Source organism: Phyllostomus hastatus, unplaced genomic scaffold (assembly GCF_019186645.2).
Source record: "Phyllostomus hastatus isolate PE091 unplaced genomic scaffold, TTU_PhHast_1.1 phas_scaffold_385, whole genome shotgun sequence".
In the NCBI taxonomy this organism is placed as follows: domain Eukaryota; kingdom Metazoa; phylum Chordata; class Mammalia; order Chiroptera; family Phyllostomidae; genus Phyllostomus; species Phyllostomus hastatus.
In genome coordinates, this window is record NW_025334026.1 from 14,559,926 (window position 1) to 14,585,909 (window position 25,984).

Below are 25,984 nucleotides of genomic sequence, written 5' to 3' on the forward strand. Positions count from 1 at the left end.
CTATACAACTATTTCACCGTGTTCTCCAAATTTCATATTTCTCTCCAGTATATATCTACAAATCGGGTCAAGGTGTGTTTTATGGGAATTTCCTACATTTGCAATTCAGGCAATAGTTCCACTGCATTCAAAATTATGTGATATATGAGGGGGTGCTAATATTAGCCACTCTGCCCTTCTCCCGTACCCCCAACTCCACTCCACTTCAGAAAAAGACAGGACTGACAATGTAAGAACTCAAATCTGCTGCCAAGGAAGAAACACCTATTTTGGAAACAGTCTTCAAGATCCTGGCCAAGAAAACAAAGCTCAGACATGTAAATCACATGGCACAACTGCTGCATCCTGTTCGTGGCTGTCAACAGTCACTAGAGAAAGCAAACCCGAGCTCTCCGAATAGGCAGAAAGACGCCTTGCAAGTGTTCTGTTGGTCTACACACATTTTGTCTTCTATTTGCTGTAAATTAAAAAAGCTACTGGAAATAATTCATATCCTTCAAGTTGAGCACATTCCACAAGCGGAGGCTCACTCTGCACGAAAGTGGTAAATTCAGAACTAAATCTGGCCCCCACGGAGGCCTAGCAGGCTGAGAAAATCGGAGAACATTCAAACAATGACTAGTCCCAATCAACATTAAGAATCAAGTTGCTTCATCTGAAGAAGCCTTCTGCCATCTGGATCTGGAAGGACTTCCACTTTGAAATTCCTCCTCTCTATCGGAAGTTTGTCACCAAATATTAAAAGCTGAAGGTGCCAAGTATTGCATGACTCACATTTTTCATTTACCCACTGAACATTTGATGTAGAAGTTACACCCAAAAGCAGGCTTTTGCCTTAACGTGTAACCAGTTATTTTTAATCATATACAGGGGGGAGCATAAAAGAAATAAATAGTAAACAACTCATCAATATATACCCAGCAACCCATGGCCCAGGGATCAGTAGTGACACTGTGACATCTCAGTCTGGGCTACTGCTGCTATTACCCTTTTACTATAAGGCAGGCTCTGCTGGTGAGCTGCCAACACAGTGCTTCCCTTGACTTTTTCATTTTGAGGCTAAAAAACATTGGGACAGTATTACAGGCACTGTCCTAAGCTGAGTCGTAGTAAAGCCCCTATAAAGCAAGCTGCTTTATTATCACTGTTACAGAGGAAGCAGGTTAAATACCCAAAGTCACACAGCTAATAAATGGAAGAGCCAAGATTCCAGTCATACGGGTCCTCTGCAGCCCCCGCCAGAGTGCCCTCAGCCAGACAGTCAGCGGGCAGCTGACAGGTTCAGGGGACATCCAGAGGCCCACCATCTGGAAAACCCCACGTTCTCACACACCGAGAGCTGACATTTCCAGGTGGTAATATACGGTCCCACACAAATAATGCCCCTTTTTTATTATAAAATCTTTTATTACAAAGTCATAAGCATGTAATTCTGTAACATAACTAGATCACACTCAAGCACACCATTTGACATTGTAGGTGAAATGTTCAAATTAAAACTACAAATTATTACACCCATATTATTACCCTGCCAACCACACTCAAGCAGGCATTACTTCTGCCGGGCCCTGTACTATGGATCCAGCACAAGGAGCAAAGGAAAAGCTCCCCAACGTTCATTTTCCAAACAAGTCTCCAGACTTGGCCCTGACGTTTGCTAAGGCATTGGTGAAAATACTACCCTCTCCATGGGGTAGCTACAGGAGACTTATAATCAGTACTTAATTTGGTCATTTCTTAGTGGCTCAGGCTAATCGGAAAGAACGTCAATGCTGAAATCTACAGTGAATCCCTACAATCTACATGTGCAGACAGCCCCAGTCTGCCAACTCTTGTGTCCTTCTGCTCTCCTGCTCTGGCGCTGACAGCTAGTCCTGCCTCTAGAACTTCCCTTTTTTCTTCCAATGTGCTGTTTTAGTATGCTAGGACACTGGAAAGCAGATAACCAGTACTATTAGAATTGTGTGTGAAAGAGAGCTAGGTTTAGAATAGGCTCAGGCCTCAGAGGGCACAGGCACCTCCCTCACACAACCACACAGACTGGGGGTGCTATTCCCTCCCTGGCAGCTCAGCCCCTTGGTTGTTAACCATCCTCTGGAAAGCTCAACTTGGAAGATAAGGGAGGAGTCATTCTTTTAACATATGAATTAAATAAAACCAACCATCCCTTTTAAAAGGATCTAGACCAGTGATTCTCTAACTTTAATGTGCACATGATCACTTGGGGATCTCATAAAAATGTAGGTTCTAACTCAGTCGTCTGGGGTGGAGCCTAAGATTCCGCATTTCTAACAAGATCCCAGGTTCTGTCCTTGCTGCTGGTCCATGGACCACCCTGAGCTGCAATGGTCTAGATTAGAACTCCGACAGAAACATAATACATGCCACATACGTCATTTTAAATGTTCTGGCAGCCAGCTTCAGGCCTACGCAAGCCTCCTTTATTCCCTCCTCATCTCTGTCCCCACACCACAGACTAGGGCCAATGGGTCTTAGCCAGGAGGTAACCAAAATTTTAGCTGGACACAGTACCTCAGATGTACACAACAGTATGATGAACCCCTAGGTACCATCTCTCAGCTCACCAATTATGAGGCCATGGCCAGTCTATACCATACTCCACTCCATAATCAGAATCTTAGGGTGACTCCCCCACCCCAGGGGGTCCTGAAATGCAATGAGAGTTGTACCATCAGACAACATCAGAAAGAGGTAGCCCTGAGAAAGCAGGTGTGACTGGAGCAAGGCACCAGGAGGTTCCCTGAGGGGCCTACTGCACCCCTCACACCACACCCAACCCCAGGACTGCCCCTCTCCACCAAGCTGATCATGCTGTTGCCTTAACTCCCCCAGCAGGGGCCTAGGGCCTAGGAGACCACACAGGTCACAGGCAAAAACAGCCAGAGAGTAAATACTAGAATAGAGGACCAACTTGCCCCAAAACCTGCACAGAAAAAGCAGACTGAACCAACCCCACTGAACAAGAACTTAAAATGAACACAGTAAAAAGCAGGAGAGGAGAGAGGTTGGAAACAGGAAATAGGACAGAGCTATTGACAAACTTTAGAAACTGATAGGAAAAAATAAACACATCCTGGGTCTTAATAATTTTGGGAATAATCCAGACTCTGAATTCCAGAAGAATAAAATATACTGCAGAATTTTAAAATCCAGCAGAGAAAAATTCAACCCAACAAAACCTCACACAAAAAGGTACCCCAAAAAAGTAACGGTAAAAACAAAATAAAATTGTGGCAGTCCTAATATAATCACAATCACCGTAAGTGTACACCAGTTAAATGCACAAATCAGACTCTCAATCTGGGTTTAAAAAACAAGGCCCTGCGTCGTGTGTGTGTGTGTGTGTGTGAACTAGGACACTGAAAGCAAACAGGCACAGAGAAATTAGAAACAATGAAAGAAAAAAGCATCAGGAAAACAGAAGCCAAAACAGAAGGAAGAAAACAAAACAGGAGATTAATTCTAACATCAAAACAAATAAAATTTAAGGTGGAAAAACATCATAAATGATGAAGAAAGAGTCTATATATGACACACACAAAAACGGAACAATAAGTGAGGAAGATATAAAAGATGACCATACATGCATCTAACAGTATAGCCTGAACACCAGGTAGCGGCTGCCAGAACTGCGGGAAGAAAGCCAGCAAAGACACAGAAGAGTTATGTAATATGAACAGGCTCAAAATAATACATATGGAGAAAAATGTATGCCCAAACAGCACATTCTTTTTGAGAACATTCACCAAAATCCACTGTGTGCGATGCACCAAAAAGTCTCATATATTTCAAAGAACTGGCAGCATGTTAACTGTGTTCTCTGACTATATATAATGAAAATCAATATCAATAACAAAAGTCACTTTTTTAAATGTCAAAAATCTAAAAAATACATATATATGAGATATCTCATATATATATATGCTATTAAATAACCCTTGGGTCAAAGAGAAAATTATAAGGGAAATTACAAAACTAATACAGAATTATAAAATGAATAAAAATGAAAGCACTACATGTCAAAATTTATGGGGCACAACTAAAATAATACTTAGAATATATTTATTAGAAAATGAGAAAGAAATGAAATTTAAAAGCTGAACATGCCAAGTAAATTATGAAAAGAGAGTGGCCTCAAAGAGATTGTAAAATAAAGGTGGGAATTCAGACACATAAACCAAAAAATAAAAATAAAAAAACAAAGCAAAGAGATTTTAAAAAGTAAAAGCTGTTTTTTAGAATTAATAAGACTGACAAGTGTCAGACGAATTCACAAATACAGAGTGTAGAAAGAAAATGAGAAATAACTGGAGCTAAAAAAGAGATTTACAAACTTAATGAGGATATGAACAGGCATACAACTTTTAAAACCCAGATGAAATGGGTACATTTGTAGAAAACTATAAAATGCCAAAACTGGCCTAAGAGTAGAAAACGTGGTTTGCCCAGCAACAAGAAGTGCAATGGTGAACACCTCCCAGCCGCTCTCAGACCCGATGGCTGCACAGGCGAGCCCCATCGAATTTAAGATACAAACAATCCTCATCTTATACAAATGACTGCAAAGCAATTCTAACCCATTTTATGGGACAAGTATACCTCAATTAACTGGGTAAGAAAATTATTGGCCAACTTCATGTAGTAGCACAAATGTCAAAACTGTGTATCAAACCATCAATATTTTTTAAATACAAGACAACGAAGAGTTTATCCCAGGAGGTGAGGGTGATTCAACACCAGAGCATCAATCAATACATTTAATTTAACATGTACATGAACTGAGGGATAAAACTGCATGGACATGAATAGATTTTAAAAAAAAAAGTATTTGCTAAGGGTTAATGCTTGTTTATAGCAAAAACTCTCAGAAAATTAGAGAAAAAAGGAGTTAAGATAGTTCCTTAACCTGATTAAAGCTTCTACCAAAAATCTCCTTTTGACCCATTACCTTTAACATGAGGAAAGAGACAGGCCGTCACCACTGCCATTCAAGAGCCCTTCAGGCCCTGGAGGACAAGACAAGTCACTCCAGAGCAAGGAGTGGAAGGAAAAGGACCAAAAAGAGTGTCGCTTTTTTTACATATGCTATTGTCTCCTGAGAAATACAACAGAATCAAGTTAGCCAGTAAAACTAATGAAAGATTCATCAAGCTCATCCGTTTCAAAATCAGTAAATAAAACCAGTATCTTTCCTCTCTACTACAATAATCAATTAAGAAAAAAATATTTTAAACAATAAGACACTATTCACAATGCTACAAAAATTGTAAAGAACTAGGAATTAATCTAATAGAGATTAGACTAATAAAAAATAAAGAATACACAAAACCTTTATGGAGAGAAACAAGACCTAAATAAATGGAGAAATATCCTTGTTCAAGGATGTGACAACTTAAATTTATTAACTTCCCCAAATTAATCTGTATATTTAATCAAAATACCATAAAAAAATCCCAGCAGTATAGTACTTATTGGGAAATGGGCAGAAATGTGCATGAATGAATAATGGACCTTGAGTAGCTAAGATTTTTTTTAAAGACTGTAGTTATTTTTAGAGACAGGAAAGGGAGGAAGAAGGAGAGGGAGAGACACACTGATGTGTGAGAGAAACATTGATCTGTTGCCTCTCGCAGTCGCCCCAATCGGGGACCAGGCAGCAAACAGAGGCACTTGCCCTGACCAGGTATCGAACTGGTGACCTTTGGCTTTGCAGGATGATGCTTAACCAACTGAGTCATGCTGGTCAGGGCAAGGTATTTTTAAAAACTGACAGTGACCACAGACAGGGGAAGGGGGAGGGGGCTTGCGAGAGGGGGGAAGGGGAAGGGTCAAGTCAAGGAACGTGTGTATAAGGGACCTATGGATAAAGACAAGGGAGTGGGGGCAAGGGAAGGATGAATGTGGGAAGCAGGGGGTTGGTAGGGCAGGGGAGAGTAACAGGAGAAAATGGGGACAACTGCAACTGAACAATAAGAAAAAAAAATAGAAGAGCAAAGAGGATAAATTCACTCAATCAGAAACAAAGAATCGGCATAAAGCCACAGATATTAAAATGGTGTGTGGTAGGCATCTGTCCAAGAAGAAACAAATAGAGCAGTGGAACAAAAGAACGACCTCAGACACATACCCACGCCTATATACGGGGACTTGGAGTACCACAAAAGGACCTTCCCAAAGCAGCAGGTAGTGTTGGAAAAACTCACTACTCTCCCTCTTTACAAAACACCAACTCAACCTAAATGTGAAAGACAAATCTGTAAGACTATCAAAATATAAACATCCTTGTGATCTTGACTGCTGAAAGAGTTTCTTGAACAAGACTGAAATGACACAAGACACTAGTGTAAAAACTGACAAATTTGACTTCATCAAAATTAAGTTTTTTCGCCCTGACTGGTGTGGCTCAGTGGATTGAGTGCTGGTCTGAGAATCAAAGGATTGCCAGTTTGATTCCCAGTCAGGGCACATGCCTGGGTTGCGAGACAGGTCCCCAGTTGGGGGTGTGCAAGAGGCAACCACACACTGATGTTTCCTTTTCTTTATCCTTCCCTTCCCCTCTGTCTAAAAATAAGTAACTTTTTAAAAAATCTAAAAAAAACAAGTTTTCTATTTATGAAAGGACACTGAAGACAGTAAACAAACAACGTAAGGACTGGGAAAGATAGTTGCAACAGTGAAAGCCAACGGAAGATTAGCATGTAAAACATACAAGGAATTCTTACAAATCAATAAAAAGATGGTAAACCATTTTTTTAAAAGGACAAAATATACAACCAAACCCTTTATGAAAGAGGAAATCTGAGAATCTAACAAGTATAAAAATGAGATTTATAACAAGTATAAACCCTACCAGTGATTAGAGAAAAATTACACCTCATTGAAGCACCCCTTTAAAACCACCAGGAAGAATGGCAACAGTTTCTGGGAAGTACTGATGAGATTGTGGGGATAGTGAAGTAACATGCCACTTTGGGAAGCCACTTGGCAGTCCTTGGTGAATTAAGAACAATTTCAGCCCTGACTGGTGTGGCTCAGTGGACTGAGTGCCAGCGTGCAGACAGAAAGGTCACCAGTCGGATTCCGGGACAGGGCATGTGCCTGGGTTGTGAGCCAGGTTCCCAAATAGGGGCATGCAAGAGGCAACCAATTGATGTGTCTCTCACACATCGATGTGCTTCTCAATCCCTCCCTCTCTCTCTAAAATATATAAATAAAATCTAAAAAAAAGAAAGGGAAAAAAAAATAGAACAATTTCACCCTGGACTCAACAGTCCAGTCCTGAACATCAGTCAAGAGATGTGAAGGTGGCGGAGGCACAGGGGTGTTAGGGATGTTAGAGGCCACCAGGGGGGACCATCCACAGGGAAATGGATACGTGAACTAGGGTGGTGCTGCGAGCTAAATCGTGTCCTCTCAAACTCATATGCTGAAGCCCTAACCCCAACATGATGGCACTTGGAGGTGGGGCCTTTGGGAGGTGTTTAGTTTAGATGAGGTGGCGAGTCATGAGGGTGAGGCCCCCACGGTGGGATGAGTGCTCCTAGAAGAGATGCCAGGGAGCTCCCACGCTCCCTCTCAACACCCTCCATCACGGCAGAGTATGTGAGGGTTCAGTAGGAAGACAGCTGTCTACTACAGGCTCAGAAACAAAGGTTCTCACCACGAACAGAGTCAGCAGGCAGTCTGACCTCGGACTCCGCAGCCTCCAGAACTAGAAGCAATCAAGGCCTGTGTTTAAGCCACCCAGTCTGTGGCATTTGTTACAGCAGTCCGAGCTGACTAAGATAAGTGGATTCTTGAGATGGAATCCAATGCAGCTATCATGAAATATGAACAAAATTTGTAGGGAGTAATATGAACAGATCTCAAAAACAGTGATAAGTGAAAAGGAAGGACTGAAAGGTTTATAGCACAATGCCACACTTATGAATTAAAAGTACTTACACACACAAAAGAGGCCACATACTTTACAAGAATACATCCATATAAAGGCACATTAAACACAGTAGAATGAGGAGAGAAGGGGACTGGAAATGGGAATAAGCATAAGGGAGAAAAAATTTAATAAGATGAATAATGATGTGTGGTGAATTGAGGAGTGACTGCTTAATACAACGTGTGTAGGGTGAGACCCGAGTGCGCAGACACACAGGGCACACAACCCACCCTGTGGGCAAACAGAAAGGAGAGATTCGGCTTTTCCTGAGCACGAGGTAGAAATGAAGGGTGCTAAAATTAAAACTCTTACAATTTGACTTATGGATTTCAATCTTTAACATGATAAAAACAACCGGCAAGATGCTGCTCAAGTTTCAAAATCATAGTGCACTAGGTTGGTAATGGCCCCTCACTTCTACTCCACCAGGGAGGTAAGGTGATCCACCTACCTGAAGTGACAGCTGCACAGATACACACACACGGCCGAGTAAGATTTGGTATTTTGCTGCAACTTATGGAACCTGTCAATTTCATTCACAATTTACACCAGCTTCTAATTATACTTAACTAAATATTAACGATTCTAATTGCTTAATGCTTTATTGGCTAGATGTAAAGTACTAAGGGACATCTGGCTTGGCAAATGGAGTTCTGCCTGCTATGAGGAAAGAGCGCTTGGAGCATACATGTCCTCCTCACACTCCCAAGTCTGCATTCACCCAGGCCTGGTGCGTCTCAAAAACATTGCTTGTAATCCACAACGCAGTCAAGAGAAACGCTCCATGATCTGGATTTTAACTGTAATGGTCCTGGTTGCCAGCACAGAAGCTGGAGGCAGGGCGATGCAGGGCTGAGGACCAGGCCCCCTGCACCTTTCGCTCTGCGTCCTCCGCGGGTGCACTGTGTTTCGGGCCGCCCGGCAGGACTAAGACGGGGGTGGCAGGCCTGGAAAGCCTCTCCCCACACAGGAGTGTTTGCAGGCAGAAGATGGCAGTTTGTCCTGGCTCATCAACTTTCGTCAGAGAAGCAGCACTTCTGTCTCATAAGCAACTCTACCAGACATTCCCGGTCTCTTCAGCCAAAACAAAAAGAAATGCCCACCGCACCTGGTGGGAAGTGGGGGAGGGGGAAATACCGGAACACCAGAATTAGTTTAGACGACCTTCAAGTTTTGACCCCAGCAGGGGAGAGGCCCCTTGGTGGTGAGCAAGGAAGGAAGGCAGGGAGGGGAGAGACCAACCAACAGTGTCTGCTCTCCCAGGGCTTCTCAAAATCCCATCATAAGTACCAGTGACTCCAAAGCAGGGCTGCCCCGCTTGTGGGGAACCCATGGAGAAGACAGGAGGGACAACCATCTGGCATTAAAATGAGCACCCTGCAGAAAAAAACAGGAGTTAACACGTATGAGGTCAGAAAAGTAACAAATTCAAAAAATATGACCTAGCAACTCTACTCCTAAGTATATTCCGAGAAAACTGAACACATACCTTCACACAAAAACATGTACACTGATATTCACAGCATCATTATTCATAATAGCTCCCCCACCAAAAAAAACAATCTAAATACCCACTGAACCATGCAAGAATAAACAAAATGCTGGATGACCACCCCACGGGACATTATTCAGCCACAAAAAGGAACGGAGCACCGGCACACGCTACCAGACAGATGGACCTGGAAGACACTGCACTGAGTGGAAGAAGCCACACAGTGTGCGACTCCATTCTCACATGAAGTGTCCAGAATAGGCAAATGCGGAGACAGAACGGGCACTAACGCTTACGCAGGGGCAGGGGAGTGATGTTACCGTGCGGGGGCTTTCCTGTCGGGGCGCTGGGAATGCTCTCCAGCAGGCTGTGGTGACGGATGCGCAACACTGTGAATGCACCAACAACTAATGAACGGTACACTTTAAAAAGAGTAAAATCATGAATTTTATATGAATTTTATCTTAAAAAATAAAAAGTAACAAAACAGAGGTATCAAGCATTACATCGGAGCAGCACTTTGCACCAAGTCAACAAGGAGCATATTCAACAGAAAAAATTTTCCCAAGAGTGCTCTGCACCATCATGCCCCCGAAATTTAAAATAGTTGTATACTCAAATGTTTTCAAGTCCCACTCTCCCTTGAAAAACAGAACACCGATGAAGACTTCTAGGCCCTCCTCATGGCCCCAACTCAAACACGGGCCCCAGCTTGTGCTTCAGAAGCTGGAGGCTCCTTTGTCAGGGTAGTCTGCTTTGCACATTCAACAGGGAAACACTGTGGAAAACTTGTAGAGCATCGTCCCGGCACACCAAGGTTGCAGGTTCAATCCCCGGTCAGGGCACATACAAGAAGCAACCAATGAATGTATAAGTAAGTGGAAAAACAAATCAATGTATCTCGCAGAAAACAGGACACGGGCCACGGAATACCACATGTGGGCACCACTGTTTAAAGTCCATTCCAGAAGCTTCCTTGAACAGTGAGATGACAGGTGTGTCTATCCTCTTTATGCAAGGAAGGGCAAGTAGGTGGCTGCCCAGAGGCAGGACAGGAGGCCCTGGGCACTGCAGCCTACTGAGCGCTGAGCAACCCTGTTCTGAGATGGGCTGCTGGTCCCTGTATCGGGGGGGAGACGGGAGTGCCCAGCTTCAGGGATAATGGTCAACTGAGGTGAAGATTTCTTAGCAAGACCCCTCCTCCCAAGACAACATAAAACCACCACTATTTGCAAAGAGGAAGTCTGGAAACATAAAGCTGTCTTGGCGTCTGAGGCTCCGTTCACTAGTCCCAAAAGCCCTGTGCCCTGACCTCCTAGAGTTAGGAACGTACAGTAACATGTTTAAAGCTGGCTCCCACCTTCTTCTTTTACCCCAAGGTGGTTTTTGCACCTTTTCCTTCCTCCAATAACAGTGTCTTCCGTTCCTGAAGCCTTCACTTTCACTTGAAGGCAACCTCCCTCCCACGTCACGGAGAAAATAGAGAATCACACACAATGCCCTCCAGCCACCCCAAACCCACTGTCCTAGTATCAGACCTTCTCTCCAACCTGCAAACCAGCTCCAGCCTTCGCATCTCCTAAAACAACCTTTCCTGAAGAAAGCACACTGTCACCCTCCCCTCCCGCCCTCCTCACACTTCCCACTCGTCTCACACCTTAGCATGTTCCAAGAGCTGCTCCTGGTGAGGCAGGGCAGGGAGCTGCCTCCCGGGCAGCCCAAAGGGCCGCTGGCCTGACCCGAGGGTGCAGTCACGGAGATGCTGAACAGAAGATGGCCGTCCTGAGCCCCTCCCCCTCCAGTGAGCACCAGACTTGCCACCAGGTACCACACTATAATTAGTTGTAATTGAAGCCCAATGCAATTAACTACATAATTTTTAAGTATTCAAGTTTAAGTCCATTAAAATTACATCATGAAACTGGGGAATTAACAAAGGATTACCAACAAAAAGCAAATAGGGTGGAAGAGGGAAACCCCAGGCTGGCTCCATGCATAGCTGAGTCACTCGCCCAGGTGGGGTGACTGTCAAGTACAGGGCAGTCACCCCACCTGCTTTTAATAAACCTGCGGGGCCCAGCCCGGCAGCCGCATGCACAGGCCGCCTCTGGAACGGCCAGCACCAAATGGCGCTGCTCTGCTGGGTGCTCAGTGTCAACGGGGCCCCGAAGGCCACCCATTCAGTGCACTGCTCCCTGCCCCTCTCAGAGGCTTTCCCCAGCCTCGGTTTCCTCCACTGTTGCCTCTCCTGCAGGTGGCCTAAATGCCACTCCCCCAGCCCCATCTCTGCCACAGCCACTCTGACCTCAGAGGCCCTCCCCGAAACACCAGGGCCAGGGCACCTCCCTCGCCCTCACCCCAAGCACTCAGTCTGACGTCTTCTCTCCCGGCCCAGTCCATCTCCACCTCTGACGGAAGGAACTATGCCTGCCACACCCTCTGACTCCATTCTTTACCATCCTTCCCTCCACATTCCGACCAGCCTTTCTTATTGGGATTCCAGAAAGACCTTCCTAAACACAACTCTGAGGACTAAGTTGTCTCTCTTCAATTTAAAAAGCAGTTACTCCTCAGGGCCTTCAGAACCAGAACTGACTGCCCAGGGCTTTGCACAGAGGTCCTGTTCTGTGTGTTCCCAGGCCCTGAGCACTGGCTCTCTTTAAACGACTCATTTCTGCATTTACTTTCTGTCTCTCCTACTAGAATTAAAGTTCCTTGAGGGCAGGGATTTCCTGCTGCTCAGACAGGAGGATGCTGTGCTAGAAGTGCACCTGGGCCAAAGATGACGTAAGTCGATGGAGCAAGATGGCCCAGGCCCATTTTTCCAGTTCCCTGCCCTGCCCTCCTCATGCAGATGTCTCGGCCCTTATAAAATGATGCCTGGGATACTCTGTGTACCCCACGGATTTGCTCCCTTCAGCACCCAGAGACTTAAATAGGAGCTGCAGCAGTGATCAAGGCACCATGGAGACATGATTGATTGATTGATGAATGAATGAATGAATGAATTGCCCCAATAGCCTCTTTAAAAAAAAATGAGATCTCCAAAAACAAACAAAACTACAAACTTCATTGAAATGCATATTATTTCCAAGACCTGCACACCTTTTTACATATTTTTAAAAATTTGTAACTTTATTACAAAACAAGCTACATCATCACAAAAAATCAAGCATGTAAAAGCATCATCTAAATCCTAAAGTTCCATTTTTCCATGAGAATTCCTTGAGGAACATAAGCTAAGATCTAAGAAGTGTCATCTGACCAGGTAGATGTGTCCTCTCAGGAGAGATGCCCACCCGCAGACCCCTCATGAAACCAGTCTCCCACTGAACTCACCAAACTCCACCTTCAGGCGTGGCGGAGAACAAAGCCCAGTGTAGTAAGTGCTTCCAAGTGACGCGCATGGGTTTGAATCCAGTATCACTGCAGTGACTAATTCAACCAGCCTCCCCGGTGCTGAGAGAGCCGAGTTTTGCCTTGGTGATCAAGGGGCTAAATAAGAGTAGCATCTAACGGTAAACTGCTCCCCAGCACCAGCATCAGGCCAGGTGTCTCAGAAAAAAGTCCTGGTTCAGACTCACGCTCCCCCAGTCTGGTGCTCACAGCACAAGCCTCAGCTGGACAGTGCGCGACTGTTCTGCCAGCCTGCTCCCTTCCTGCCTCCAGCCCCAGTCCCCCAATCGGCCTCTCTGCTGCCTACTATACCCTCAAAACTCTTCCAATTTTGCTGTGTGGGGCCCGGAGGGTAGCAAGGGACACAATACAGAGGGCTGCCTTCAGCCTGACACCAAAACTGCACCTCAATTATCAGATAAAGTTTGCTGACAGCATATTCATGGCCTGGGGAAGGATAATCTGTCAGATAACCCTTCTCTTTGGAGTCCATCTATGAGCTGACTCTGGAGTCTCAGCGCAGGGGAGGCTTGGATCCAGCAAGGCCTCAACCAGAAGCTCCCCATCTACCATCAACCCAGGGCCCATCACATCCACCTCACAACAGGCTTTATTTCCCTCTTCAGCTGCTCACGTTCAGACTCGCCCATCGCCAAGCTCATCTTGGGTGGCCCATAGATATGGGCCCCCTTCTGAATCCCCCCATAGCCTCATCACAAGGACCCCACCACTTCAACCGAGAGTTGGTCCCGGGAACAGCAAGGATGGCAGAAAACGCAGGGACTGGAGCGCAGGAGACCCAGGTATCCACCTTCTACTTGCTGGCTTCTCACCTACTACCTGTGCTGTATCTCCTTCCTAGGCTGTTGTGGGCATGACAGGAAAGAAATCAAGAGCCTAAACCCCTAAACCGACACCGCCTGCTGTCAATACTCAGGACACGATAGCTGTTAGTGTATACACCAAAAAACCCTTTTTGAAAAGTATCTGCCTTGCCACCAGTGAACACAAAACCAGCTACAACGTGTGGAGTGTCCAACACTACCAACAAGGCTCTCCCTCTCTTCTTTTACTAAAACAGCATGCAGTCCTCGCTCTGGGACTGGCAAAGTTAGACGTGAGGGTGGGGTCCCCTAGTTAAGACTAGACCGCCAGCCCTCCCCACCTCAAATAATACCAAACTCTCAAGCACCAAGCAAAACACAGATAAATCCACCACAGGCTTCATGCCCCAGGTTTCGGCTCATCTTTTAGACTGCAACGCCAACCTCCCTATTGAGCTGCACCTCTCCTTTCCCCAGGACCCAGCCCCTGATCACCCAGCAGACCCCAAACCCTGTGTACCCCATGAGGAGCACACCCTCTCCCCTGACCTGGGGTGGCTCCTCTTCCTCCTCCCTGTCCCTGTGGATGCCAGGCTCCACCCCCACCCACGCTGGACCTCGGTCTGTGGCTCCTCTCAGCCCCCCTCTCTCAGTGAAGTCCCAGCAGCCCTCACTTCCCCAAATCCATGCAAATGATCATGCAGCCAGACAGTGACGTCACCTCTTACAAAAATATCCTAGGTACTTTCTTTGCAAATGAAGAAGCAGAGAAAGCATGCAGGCTAGGAAGGCCACTGCTCTGAAATGGGGCTGGCCCAGAGCCTCTGCCCAGGCCCACAGGCAGTTCTGGGGGCTGAGCACACACGACACATCTCTCCAGTGCTGACATCCAGACCTTCATGTTTCTTCCCACTCATTCTCTTGTATCGGGTGGGTTCTGATCCTTCCAATACACGTCTTCCCCGTCAGTGTGGGGACCCTTCCTCCCATGTAGGCTGCGAGCCAAGTCAAAGGAAAATCTGTCAAAGAATTGTTTTGCCCAATTCTAGTTTTAAAAATGTGAATTTTTTGTTTTATGAACCACAACTACAATTGTGTATATTTTAACTAATGTATATGTCACCTTGCAAAGACAGAATTTAATAAATGGAAATAAAAAAGAAATGCATGTTCTATGAATGTGTACCTATCGTCAGCTGTCAAAACACAGCCATTTTTATATAACGTACCCACCTCTGACAATCCTACAAAGAATCCTATTTGCATTCTTTAAACTAGCTGAATGAGTCCTGAATCAGAACACACGGAACTATCCCCTTAAATGCAGTCCACAGTTCTCACGCAGCAGGACTTTCTGGGTGTCCAGGCCAGGATGAAACAGCAGGTGCATAACAACAGAAGGTAGCAAGCAGGAGCATGAGTGGTAAGGACAGCTGGAAGGTATGGTGGGTGCAAGAGGTCAGAAAGAGCCAAGAGGGAAGCCAGAGCTCAGAGAGGAGGTCTCAGAAACTACCAGCCACACACCCCAACTGTGCTGCTGGAAGGCCCTCTCTCCCATTCTCCCCCCGGGTTGTACAGAAATCAGCTCCAGCTTTCCCTTCCCTCTGGGGACTTTCTTGCACACCACCCCAACCCCACAACCCCACCCCCTATTTTGACAGCCTTCCTCTGCAGCCCTCCAACAGCTCAGGCACACAGTCGTGTCACAGCCAAACCCCAGCTGTCCCATCCACCTCTCCCATAGAAGGTGGCCGTCCTGCCCTGCACCGTGGTGTCTGGCACATGGGGGCTCTCCAGCAGCCCTGGTTTTAAAATGAAGGAAAGGAAGAATGTGTGCAGTAACGCCTGATACTCAGATGTGCACAGGGAAGTTGACGAATCCGGGATCCCTAAGTGAGGCAAGGTTTAGGTAAGGTAAAGACAACCATCAGAAACTCTGTCTGCTGGCCTGAAGAATGTGGTCTCCATGTGCTAAACTGAGCCTCTGTGGGTGTTTAAGGAGAGGAATGACATGATGAAATCAACGGTTTGGGAAGATTAATCTGGCAGCCACATCTATGATGGATTGCAACCTGTATCGAAGGGACAGTTTTGAAGCAAGTAAAGCTACACTCAGCTCTTATGTGTTAGGAAGATTTGGCTCTCAGATACGACAAGCAACCCCCAAAACTAACTGCATAAACACATACAAAAGATTTATTAAGGTATCAGTTCATTTAAAAATGACAGCATAATTATATACCAACACAGAGCAATGTACAACAATAGCAAGCCACTTCACACTCCCCTGGCAATGACATTCAACCATAACTGGCAATATCCTTCCTCTTCCAATCCCACGTCAATGCTGACAAGTTGGAGTGCCGGGCTGAGGAGTGGGTGGGGGAGAGGAGAGATGACAGCATTCCCTCCAGGACGGCCGGCTCCAGATGGGGATGTCCCAATTGTGTACCTCTCAATCGGGATGGCCCAACTGCTCTCCAAGGCAAATGCTCGCCAGGCCCTGGCCACCTCCATGGTCCTCTGCACTTGCCTGTGGCTGAGGCCTGTGGGAGACCAAGGCATCTGGACAGGCGCCTTGCAATAGTCTGAGCTTCCTGTCTGGCTCCTGGGTCCCACTCATGCCTCCAAACCTGACCTTGTCTCCTGCTTGGCTGAGTGATGTGACAGCACACAGCATTACATAAGCAAGGAATCGAGGTACAGCTGAAACGATGCAACTCCAGGAAATTCACGTCTCTATACTGGTTTACACGGATGCTCCTGTACTCAGTTTTCTGTTTCAGAACTATACTACTTACGTTTTTGCTGTGTGAACAGGGGAGGAAGATGGAACTTGATTTGCAGGCCTACTTACAATTTTTGTTGTAATTTATGTTGGTGACTCAAAATCTTTTCCCTTTAAAAGGTTTATGTCTTATGGGCAATTGCTATCTACATGCTTGGTGAGAGCAGAGCAGAACAATGTGAAACAGAAATAATTCACTGTATACAAATCTGTATGGGTTCAAGTTCTAGGTCAAGTACCATAGTGAAAAACAGAAAATAAAGGAGAGTCTCGTCATTATCTGCCACACCTTTCAGAATGAAGCAAAAATAATGATAGGAGCAACAGAATGTTCCTATTTTAAGGTAAGAAAAAAGTCCTTTCCAAACCTAATCAAAAATTAAATGTACAATTCCCTCCAGCAACAATTTTATTTTTAATTTTCATTTACATAGTATCTTTCTTCCAAGAATCTCAAAATAATAGAGCTCCATAAATACTTTAAAAAAAAAAGTTGTCACAACAAAGGAAGGGACAGGCCTGGCAGGGCGGGAGCTCCGAAGGGGACAAGCAGCGGCAGGCCGGGACAGCCGCAGGCGCCGGCCGCAGCGAGCGGACAGTGGCTCCACGGAGGCCCCTCCCGTACCAACCGCCCCACACGCCTTGCTTCTGTCTGCAGCTTCAGGCTCTTTGAGACAAGGAGTCATTTACCTTTGGTGTCCTTTACAAACTTTAATCAAATTATTTTTATCTAAATACCAATCTCTTGCCTAAAAAACAGGAGGGAAATTGGCAATAAACCAAAGACCTTCACAAGTCCAAAACAGCAAATGAACCAAAATTCCTATAATGAATTCACATTCTTTTCAGTATTTAACACATAAAATTATATTAGAAAATAGAATATTAACAACTGGGGGGAAAGACCCAATGTAAAAAGAGCCTGTCTTACATTTAGGAGGAAATTGGGAGGAAGCTTTTCAGGGCTATTTTTTTTTAAACAGCTAGGTGGACACGATCTGAATGCCTTACCTTTAACCAAAAGCTGTTAACACCCAAGTGAAACTTTAGGACAGTGAGAATGGCATTCTGTGTCTCCCAATGTCACAATATTCACTTAAGAACTAATTGTTCTATCTGTTTTTCCCTTAACCAAACTCAAAACACCTCACTACCATATACTGGGTTGGCCAAAAAGTCTGTTTAGTTTTTTCCATAAAATAAAAGACATTTTCCACCAATAACTTTATTGATTTAGATATTTTGAGCATGTCGGCTATCTCCCTCAATTGGCTTCTAGTGGGTAGAGGCCCAGGGTGCTGCTAAACATTTTCCAATGCATCAGACAGCCCCGCAGCAAAGAGTTATTTGGCCAAAATCTCAGTAGTACCAAGAAACTTCGCAAACCACTTTTGATACATGCGATCGGTCACAGCACCTTCTCCAAGTACTACACAGATCTTTTTGTGTTTCAGTTGTGTTTTTACCTTTCTTGAAATAATAAAGCATAATACACCAAATATGTTGCATATTTTCTTCCATCTTCAATATTAAAATAGCTGCACAATCATTCACCAATAAGTTTCTTTTTAATGCATGCTGATATGACAGCTGTCCCAGTAAAATCAAACAAAATTGTTTCGATGAAATTAAAGACAACTGAGCATTGCTTTCTGGCCAACCTAATAAAACTTTAAAAAAAGTAAATGCTTTTAACTTACAGCCAAATAGAAAAACATCTTTAAGAAAACAGACCCCATGCTGATATACTCAGGGTAACGCTAAGAAAAAACAAGCTTCTGAGTAAGCTCTGCTGATTTCCTCCAAGTTACCTTCCTAATTCAGAGTAAAAAGCAACCAGGATTTCCACTGTCAGCTGACTGACTCTGACAGGTCATGAGCAAGAGGCCTGTGGTGGCCTCTTGCGTTTTATAAAGGTGTGGGGCCAGTCTGTTCAAGAATCCAGTCAGTTTCATGTGAAATCTATCTGGCTATTTTTCCAGTGGCTCCCAGGTGTTAAGTAAATTCTTAGGAGGAATGAACACTCCCAACAGCATGCCTTTCCCGCTGACCATGTTTTGTGTTTCTGAGGATGGGGGCATGGGGCAGGGTAAGAGGAGTCCTCTGAATAAAAATCCACACGGATCACGTTTGACGAACTTTCCCAGGCTGCCCATGATATAAGGGCTCTATAGTAAACACAAAAATTCTGCTCTGCAGTAAAGAAAGCCTTCAGATTCAAGTGAAGAAACTGACATTTACTCTGGGCACTAACATCACCCTATCAGAATTTAATTATAACAAGGACTGGAATTATTTTTATTATAGAGCTGTTTACTTTTCACAGGAAAGATTCTTGATGGGTTTTGCAACAAATTACACATCTTTCAGAAAGAGTTGTTCACCCTCAACTGTGTGCTTCATAACTGCTTCAGGTGTGGCACAAAGGAGGGCGATGCCCTCGGCTCCTCCTCAAGCCCAGGTAACCTCCTCAGGGGCACCTCCTGCCCAGCCAAAGATCAGTCTCCTCTGCCAACTTTCTCAGAAGACAGCTGAAAAGCAGGACTGATTACAGCTCAGCAAACCCAAAAGTGTAACAGGACCAAGACCTCAGTACAAATCTTAGTCGTCCTCCAGTAAAATCAATACCCAGATACCAGCAAAACTTCGTTCTTAAACATAAAGCAGAACCCGGGCTATTCACTGGCTTTGAAAACTAGAATAGGAAAAACGACAGACAATTCAGAGCACCCCACCATTACTGAAATCTCCTCCTAACCGTTAGTTTGTCTTAGGGGGTAGTGCTATTTAGTGTTATATCTCTAAATGTAGAACACTTAGGGAAGCAGTTACTCTCTGAATTCCAAATCATTGTCAGGGTCTAATAAATGTACTCAAATGCTCTTGACAATAAATGTTTATTAAATAAGAAATCACAAATGAATTCACAACCCTTTTGCCGTAAAAGTTACATAATACAGATATTGAATCGCTCGTCTACTTATGCTATTAAAGTTCCGTGTTGCTCCATGAGCTGCACACGCAGTTCTCTCGGGTGTCTGGGCATCCAGCTCCTAGGATGCCCCCAGTGTGACCGCAACGTCCAGGTAAACGGCCATGGGCCCAATGAGAGGTCATGGGGCTCCTCTTCAAACGGCTTCAACAAAACAAATGGCCTTAAGTGAAAAATGTCTCTGTGCTTTGCTATAATAAGATTTAAACACAGGATTCCAAGAATTCCACCTGTTTCCAATTAGATAGCAGAATTGCTTGAGTGTTTAAACTACATTCACTTGCTACTTATACAAAACAATTCTTCCGGGTTTTTTGAACATTTTAAGTATGTTAAAATAAGATTACGGGTCTGGTTTAAACAATCAGAGGCAGGGGAATTTCAGTTGAAACCAAAACTATCTGCAGCCATAATGCAGAGCTTCAGACAAAACAACAGGACAAGATATACGAATGTCTATCTTTGACAATTACTTGTAAAAATCAGACCTTTCAAAGGAAAAGCAATTATATTTTTTAAAGTTACCCATTAATTTTAAATAGGTTTCAAAATAATTTCTAAAATTATGCATAATCTTATAATGTTAGAATAACTTCTATAAAAATGTTTAGATAGTGCTTGTTTTACAGTCCATCAGATACATCTGTCTTTTAAATACATGAAATTTACACGGGGCCAAATCTGTGAACTACATAATGGAAGCGCAAATGGGAATTTGGCCTAGCTCTGTAGGATTTTTCACATGTTAAATTTATCTTTTTAAAAAAGGACACGTTTAAGAGAACTTATTTTCCCCTTAAGAAAAAAAAAAGAATGATTTGTACCCTGCCTGGCATGGCTCACTTGGTTGGGCATCATCCCACAAAGCAAAAGGTTACAGGTTCGATTCCCGGTCACAGCATAAGCCTGGGTTTCGAGTTCAGTCCCTGGTCTGGGTACTTAAGAAAGGCAACCAAGATACAACCTATCCAGGGGCAACAGATCAATGTTTCCCTCCCTTCTTTCTCCCTGCCTTCCCCTCTCTCTAAAAATAAATCAATAAAATCTTTTTTTTTAAATAGGGCAAGTTTTCCTCTAACAATTTTGTCCTTCCTTCAGTTTTCTGCAAATGCGTCTGGGGCTTTGTAAACCAGCTGAAATGAATATGGCTTTTTCTACTTCGAACCTGTTTTCTCTCCTAAGACAGACTGTGAGCCAGCCTGAGGAGCAATTTTGACTGCTGACTGCTCCAGGTAGATGTGGGGAGCGGGCCACGGGGGCACAGACTACTGTTTCCCCACAGCTCCCACACAAACCCTGGTGTATTTGCTCTAATTGTACACATCAGTGGGGAGGGCTTTTTCAATAGCCATTAAAGATCTTAGGCTCAATCAGCTCACCAGACAGCACTTTTAAGGTTAGCTCTGTGGATTAGGAGAGAATAATTCCTGAGGTAATTGGCAATCTGTCCCTTTCCCCTTCCAATTTTCTCATGCAACTAACTCCTGGCAGGAGATGGGGAAAATTGGGGAAGCAGATGAACTTCTGACGGACCCAACAGTGTCAGAAGTTGTTGCCCAAGTTCATCTTCACTGACTTGCACACACACACACACACACAACCCCTACACATGTCACAGAGAAAAACTTTAATCAATTGATAACGGCCCCTCCCATTACCCAATCTCAAAGACACCAATGTTAAAAGAACCAGGAAAACAAAGACAGCAGCAGCATAGAAACCCATGATTAGTTTACTCATTGTTTCATGAAAGCTACTCGATGAGATACATAATTTCAATCAAAATAATATACTTCTTATGGGAACAGTCAAGGGGTGACAGGTAACATACACACTTCCTTAACAGGAGAAAACAAAATAAATGGACTTAGAGCAAAACTGAAACTGCTTTCTTGCTTTGAAAAAGAGGAAAACGTTTAAAGTTAATTTTTACAGAGAAGCTCCTTAGAGGACACTAGTCACCATGCAGGAATAATACCCCAAAGGAAAGCAAGTCACTGGTAGACCCCATCCCAAAAAGCTACACTAACATACAGGGTTACAATAGCTTGTTTTAGGTGTCCTCTTTTCAAATGTATGTTTAAACAGCAAATTTATACAATCATGTTTTAATTTTTTAAAAAAAGCCTGGTTTTTACAAGTGTAGGATAGGATAAAAACTTGTCCAACTAGTCTTCGCAACACAAGAGCACAGAAACTTCCATACCACAGCCTTTGGGACTAAAAAGGAAATGAAATAGAGCTCAATGTTCAGAAACTCTCTTCCTGGGCACTCACTCCGCCACCCAAGGCAGCTGGACAGACCAAGTAGAGGGTCAAGAGCACAGCCCTGGCTCACGGTTGTGGGAGGCACACATCTGGCCTTACGTTGCCCAGACCCACTGAAGTCTCAAACATGGATCTGGGTCTAGTTAAGACCAGCCTCTTCACCCTCAGGTATCAATGCCACAGCCCACACTGGGCTCTACAGGCAACCTGATCGCAATGGAAGGGGTTCTGGAAAGATGAGAAGAATCTGAAACTAATGAATTCTCTCTTCTCAAACTGCAGTCTCATTGGGTCACTTACTGTCTGTGGGAATAGAGATGACGCTAAATGAGATATCAACTCAAAAGGCCTCTTCAGGGCCCAGAGAAAGAACCAGTTCAGCCTTATACTTTGAATTTTGGCAGTCCATAGTCAACTGAAACTTTTCAAACATGCGATGAGGCAGCAACAGAAAATCATCTAAGGCCAAATCATATCTAACATCAAAAGTCAGTGAGTGCTCAGGAAACAAAATAATGTTTTTTAATTTAAAATTCAAGATCAACATCTGATTGTTCATTCACATAAACTGACAGGGAAACTTTCCATCGAATCCTAGAGTTACACAGTCAAATGTCCTTATGCTATCCTGAACAAGTAGCTAACCACTTGGCGGGCAGGGGGCAATTGTCAAAGAGTTAGTAAGATCTAATAACTCTCTAGAAACCAAGTCCATTTCCCAGGCAGTTTTGCCAGAATGCTTAAAAAAGAATGTCACAATCAGGAAGACCAGAAGAAAAAGAAAAAAAGAAAGAAGGAAAGGAAAAAAGAAAATTAAGCTTTGTCTCTTAAAACTCCACAACGGGTTTTACTTTAAGCACAAGAATTAAATTATGGTAAAAGGGAGCTATTTTTACTAAAACAGGGTAGACCAATTTATCAAAAATGCCATTTGGCTGTGTTCATTACATTCAGGAATCTAATTTACACAATAGACACTTTGGAGTAATCTATTTTAGTCAATAAATACTCAAACTCCTTTAAGTTTTAATCTTATCGGAAATACATATTTCACATAGTCTTCTTCCTAGTTAAGCGAGAAATCTGAAGAAATTTCATAACGACGATGAGTCTGCGTTATCGTCCTTATGTAGGCAAGGGCAGAAAACAAGCATATACAATTAAAGTTGTCAGACTCCATTTATATATGTTTTAATCCAATCCGCTTGATTTCATACAAGCCGGCATCTGGATTTCATTTGCTTTCTTCCTAAAAGTATTGTAGGTCACAATCACCAGTCCTCCAGGTTAGGAAAGTTCGGCCAAGTTTACCTTCACGCACACCTTCGAGCTGGGAGCAGTAGCCGGCCCCCAGGGACGCCGAGAGACCCCCCCGGAGCGCAAGGCTTCCCGGGGCCCTTCTAAGCCGCAGATTGTCCCCAACGCTCACGGAGCTTCTGGCGCACAAGCCGCTCACCTTCAACTTGGCTCCTGCTACGCACAACATCCACCTGGCAGAGTACCGAAGCTGTCCAGGCGCCGCGAGCGCGGAGCTGGCAGGTTCGGGGTGGACTCCGAGGGTGCGCCGCTCCTCCGGGTGGGAGGTGGATGGCAAGAACGCGCGCCCCCTGGGTACAGCGGCAGCTTGGGAGCCTGCTGGGGAGCCGCGGCATGGTCCCCCCGCGGCGTCCAGGACTCGGAGCGCAGACCACGACACCGCACACCACAGTCCGGGGGGTCCCCCGGGGCTTTGCTTTACAGAACCCGACCCGAAAAGGCATTTCGGAGTCTATCCGCCGCGCGCTCCATCGCACCGCGGACCCGCTGAAAGGGCAGGGCCGGGGAGGAGAGGGCCAGAGGGGAGTGGGAGAGTTACTGAGGGCCGCTATAGACTCGGCGCCGAGCAAGGGCCGCCGGGACAGGCGGCAGGGAGGAGGTGACTCTCGCACGGGCAAACGGCGCGTCGGGACTCAGCGCCGGGCCTGCGCTACGAAAAAGTTGCAGACCCCCGCCCGTGCCCGCACGGGTGACCGCCAGGCGCTCCCGGACTCCCTGACACACGGGGTCCGCACGCGGGGCGCTCCCGCCACACCTCGCAAGTTTCCCCAAAGCGTCCCTACCCGGCTCCCCCGCCGAGGAGTCGGTCCGCGCTACTTTTATAGGAACACAAAAGAGCGGGGCGGCTGCGGGGTCTGCGGGTGGACCCCGGCGTCCGCCCGGGCGTAAACAAACCCCGGGGTCCATGCTAGGAGCCCAACGCCTAATGCGGGAGCGGCAGCGCGGCCCGCCCGCTGACAGCCTGGGACAGCGGCCGGGACCGGGGCCGGCCGGCCGGGGCCGTGGAGCAACGACGCCCGCACGCCGGGCCACCCGCCCGCCTGGCCGGAGCCGGGCCGCGCCGCCGCCGCCGCCGGTGGCCGCTCTGACCCTCCCCCGAGCCGGCGGCACCACAGCGCCACCAGCCCCAGCTCCGCCGCGCCGGCGGCAGTGGCGGCGGCGGCTCCTCCTGGAGAAGCAGGCGCTTCACCCCCCACAGCAACTCCCCACAAACTTTCCCCAGGAATACGGCGGGCTGGGGGCGCGGGGCGTGCGGCCGGGGGCCGCCGACGGGCCGCAGCCCCCTCCCGGCGCGGCGCGGCGCGGCCGCCCGCCACCCGCTCACCGCTCGCGTGCGCACCCCGCGGGCCGCCGGGGCCGCCCCCTCCCCGGTCCCGCGGCGGCGGCGGTGGCGGCGGCGGCTCAGGGCCGGGGGGGCGCCCGGGGTGGGGGCCGACCCCGGGGGCAGCGGTGGCGGCGGCGGCTCCCGGCGCCATCTTGGGCTGATCGATGAATTGAACAAAGAGGATCAATTTCTGATCAAGCGAGTTATCAATGGGGGCCGGGGAGAGAGAGGGACTTGTCCCCGACTCGGCCCGGCTTTCCCCGGCACCCCCCTCCTCCCCGCCGCCGCGGCCCCCCGGCGACCGGGCAGCCCGGGGCCCCGGGGGAGGCCGCGACCGCCCGCAGCCCCCACCCCCGGGCGAGAGGCCGAGCGCGGAGAAGCCTGACCTGCAGCTGCTGTAAATCAAAGCGCTTCCAATATTGAAACATCGATCCCACATTGGCCGCCATCTTGAGACATATTGAGACGGAGTGAGAGGCTGATAGAGAGGGGGCTGGAGTTCAGGAGCCGCCAGGAGGCAGCAGGCGGGCGGCGCCAAAACCCGGCCTGGAGCCGGCCGCCGCCGCCGCCACGGAGGACGCGGACTCCTCCTCACGGCGCCGCCGTAGCCATAGCGAGCCCGAGCCGGAGCCGGAGTCAGAGCCCAAGGGCGCGGCGGCCGCCGCCCGGCCTGGCGCGCGCGGCCGCTGCCCCCTCCCCCCGCGTCCCACACCTAGCCAGAGACCCCCGCCCCTCCCGGGCCCCCAGCCCCAGCGGGCGCTGCCGCGGTCCCGGCCCCGAGGGGGCGCTGAAGGGCAGCGGGAGGGGTGCTCCGAGTCCCCGCTGGAGGCTCGGGGCCCGGCTCACCTGGACTGAGTATTGGGCCCCCGGGGGTCGCGGTTGCTGCAGAGGGCCGCCCCTTCAGTGCCTTAGGTTGGGGGCTGCGGGCTAGGAAACAGCGCCGCTTTGGTCGCCCTCCAGCTGGACGCCGAGCGCGCCGAGCTGCCGCGACCACCTGCCCGAGTCCCCACTCCATGCCGCGGGGGCCCACCGTGGCTGGCGTGTGCGGGGAGAGCTGGCCGCACACCCACCAGGTGTACCTCAGCGGGACTCAAAGACTGAGCCGGCCAGGGACAGCGTTTCATGCTGGGAGGACTGGAGTTGAGGGAAAGCACCCTTGACCCTAGTAGCCACACAAGTTAATGGCCCGCACAGTGGCAGCAGCAGTGGCAGTGCGGCCCCCTCACTGCAACTCGAGTGGCCAGCGCGCCTCACAGTACCGCACCGCACCGCAAACCCGGGTGGCCAGCGCGTCTGAGCTACGCCAGTTTAGGCCACGACAGGAAAAGTCTTGAAGCCCAGCTCCGTATTCCCCCCACACCACTTCAGCGGAATAGCCCTGAAACTTCCTGTAGTTTAGACACCTCGGTTTTCACTCCTATGGGTGCAGAAACTTGAAAAGCGTGGGTGCACTTATAACAGAAAGCATAGTCCTTAGTCTACAGAAATGCTGAAATTTAAACCAAAAAGTCAACTCTCTAGAAATTTTTTTCGTCGCAGAAACCAGGCAAAACACACGTTTTATGATCATCATCTTTAATTGATTATATACACGTGTGAGTTTTTAGAGTTTCCAGTAGGAATACT

At 46.9% G+C, this 25,984-nt stretch overlaps 1 protein-coding gene across 8 annotated transcripts in view; it reads right to left on the reverse strand.

Annotated features, from left to right (window-relative positions):
* Positions 1 to 25,029, reverse strand: part of CUX1 (cut like homeobox 1) — a 365,888-nt gene extending 340,859 nt beyond the window's left edge. For 4 of the 8 annotated variants that reach the window (XM_045819305.1, XM_045819306.1, XM_045819304.1 and 1 more), the window contains exon 1: positions 24,745 to 25,027. In XM_045819305.1, the coding sequence (XP_045675261.1) occupies positions 24,745 to 24,807 (63 nt within the window). In that variant the 5' untranslated portion in view covers positions 24,808 to 25,027. Of the gene's footprint in view, positions 1 to 24,744 lie in introns of all 8 variants that reach the window. The other 4 variants (XM_045819309.1, XM_045819308.1, XM_045819302.1 and 1 more) reach the window with 2 other exon arrangements.
* Positions 25,030 to 25,984: the final 955 nt, after the last annotated feature.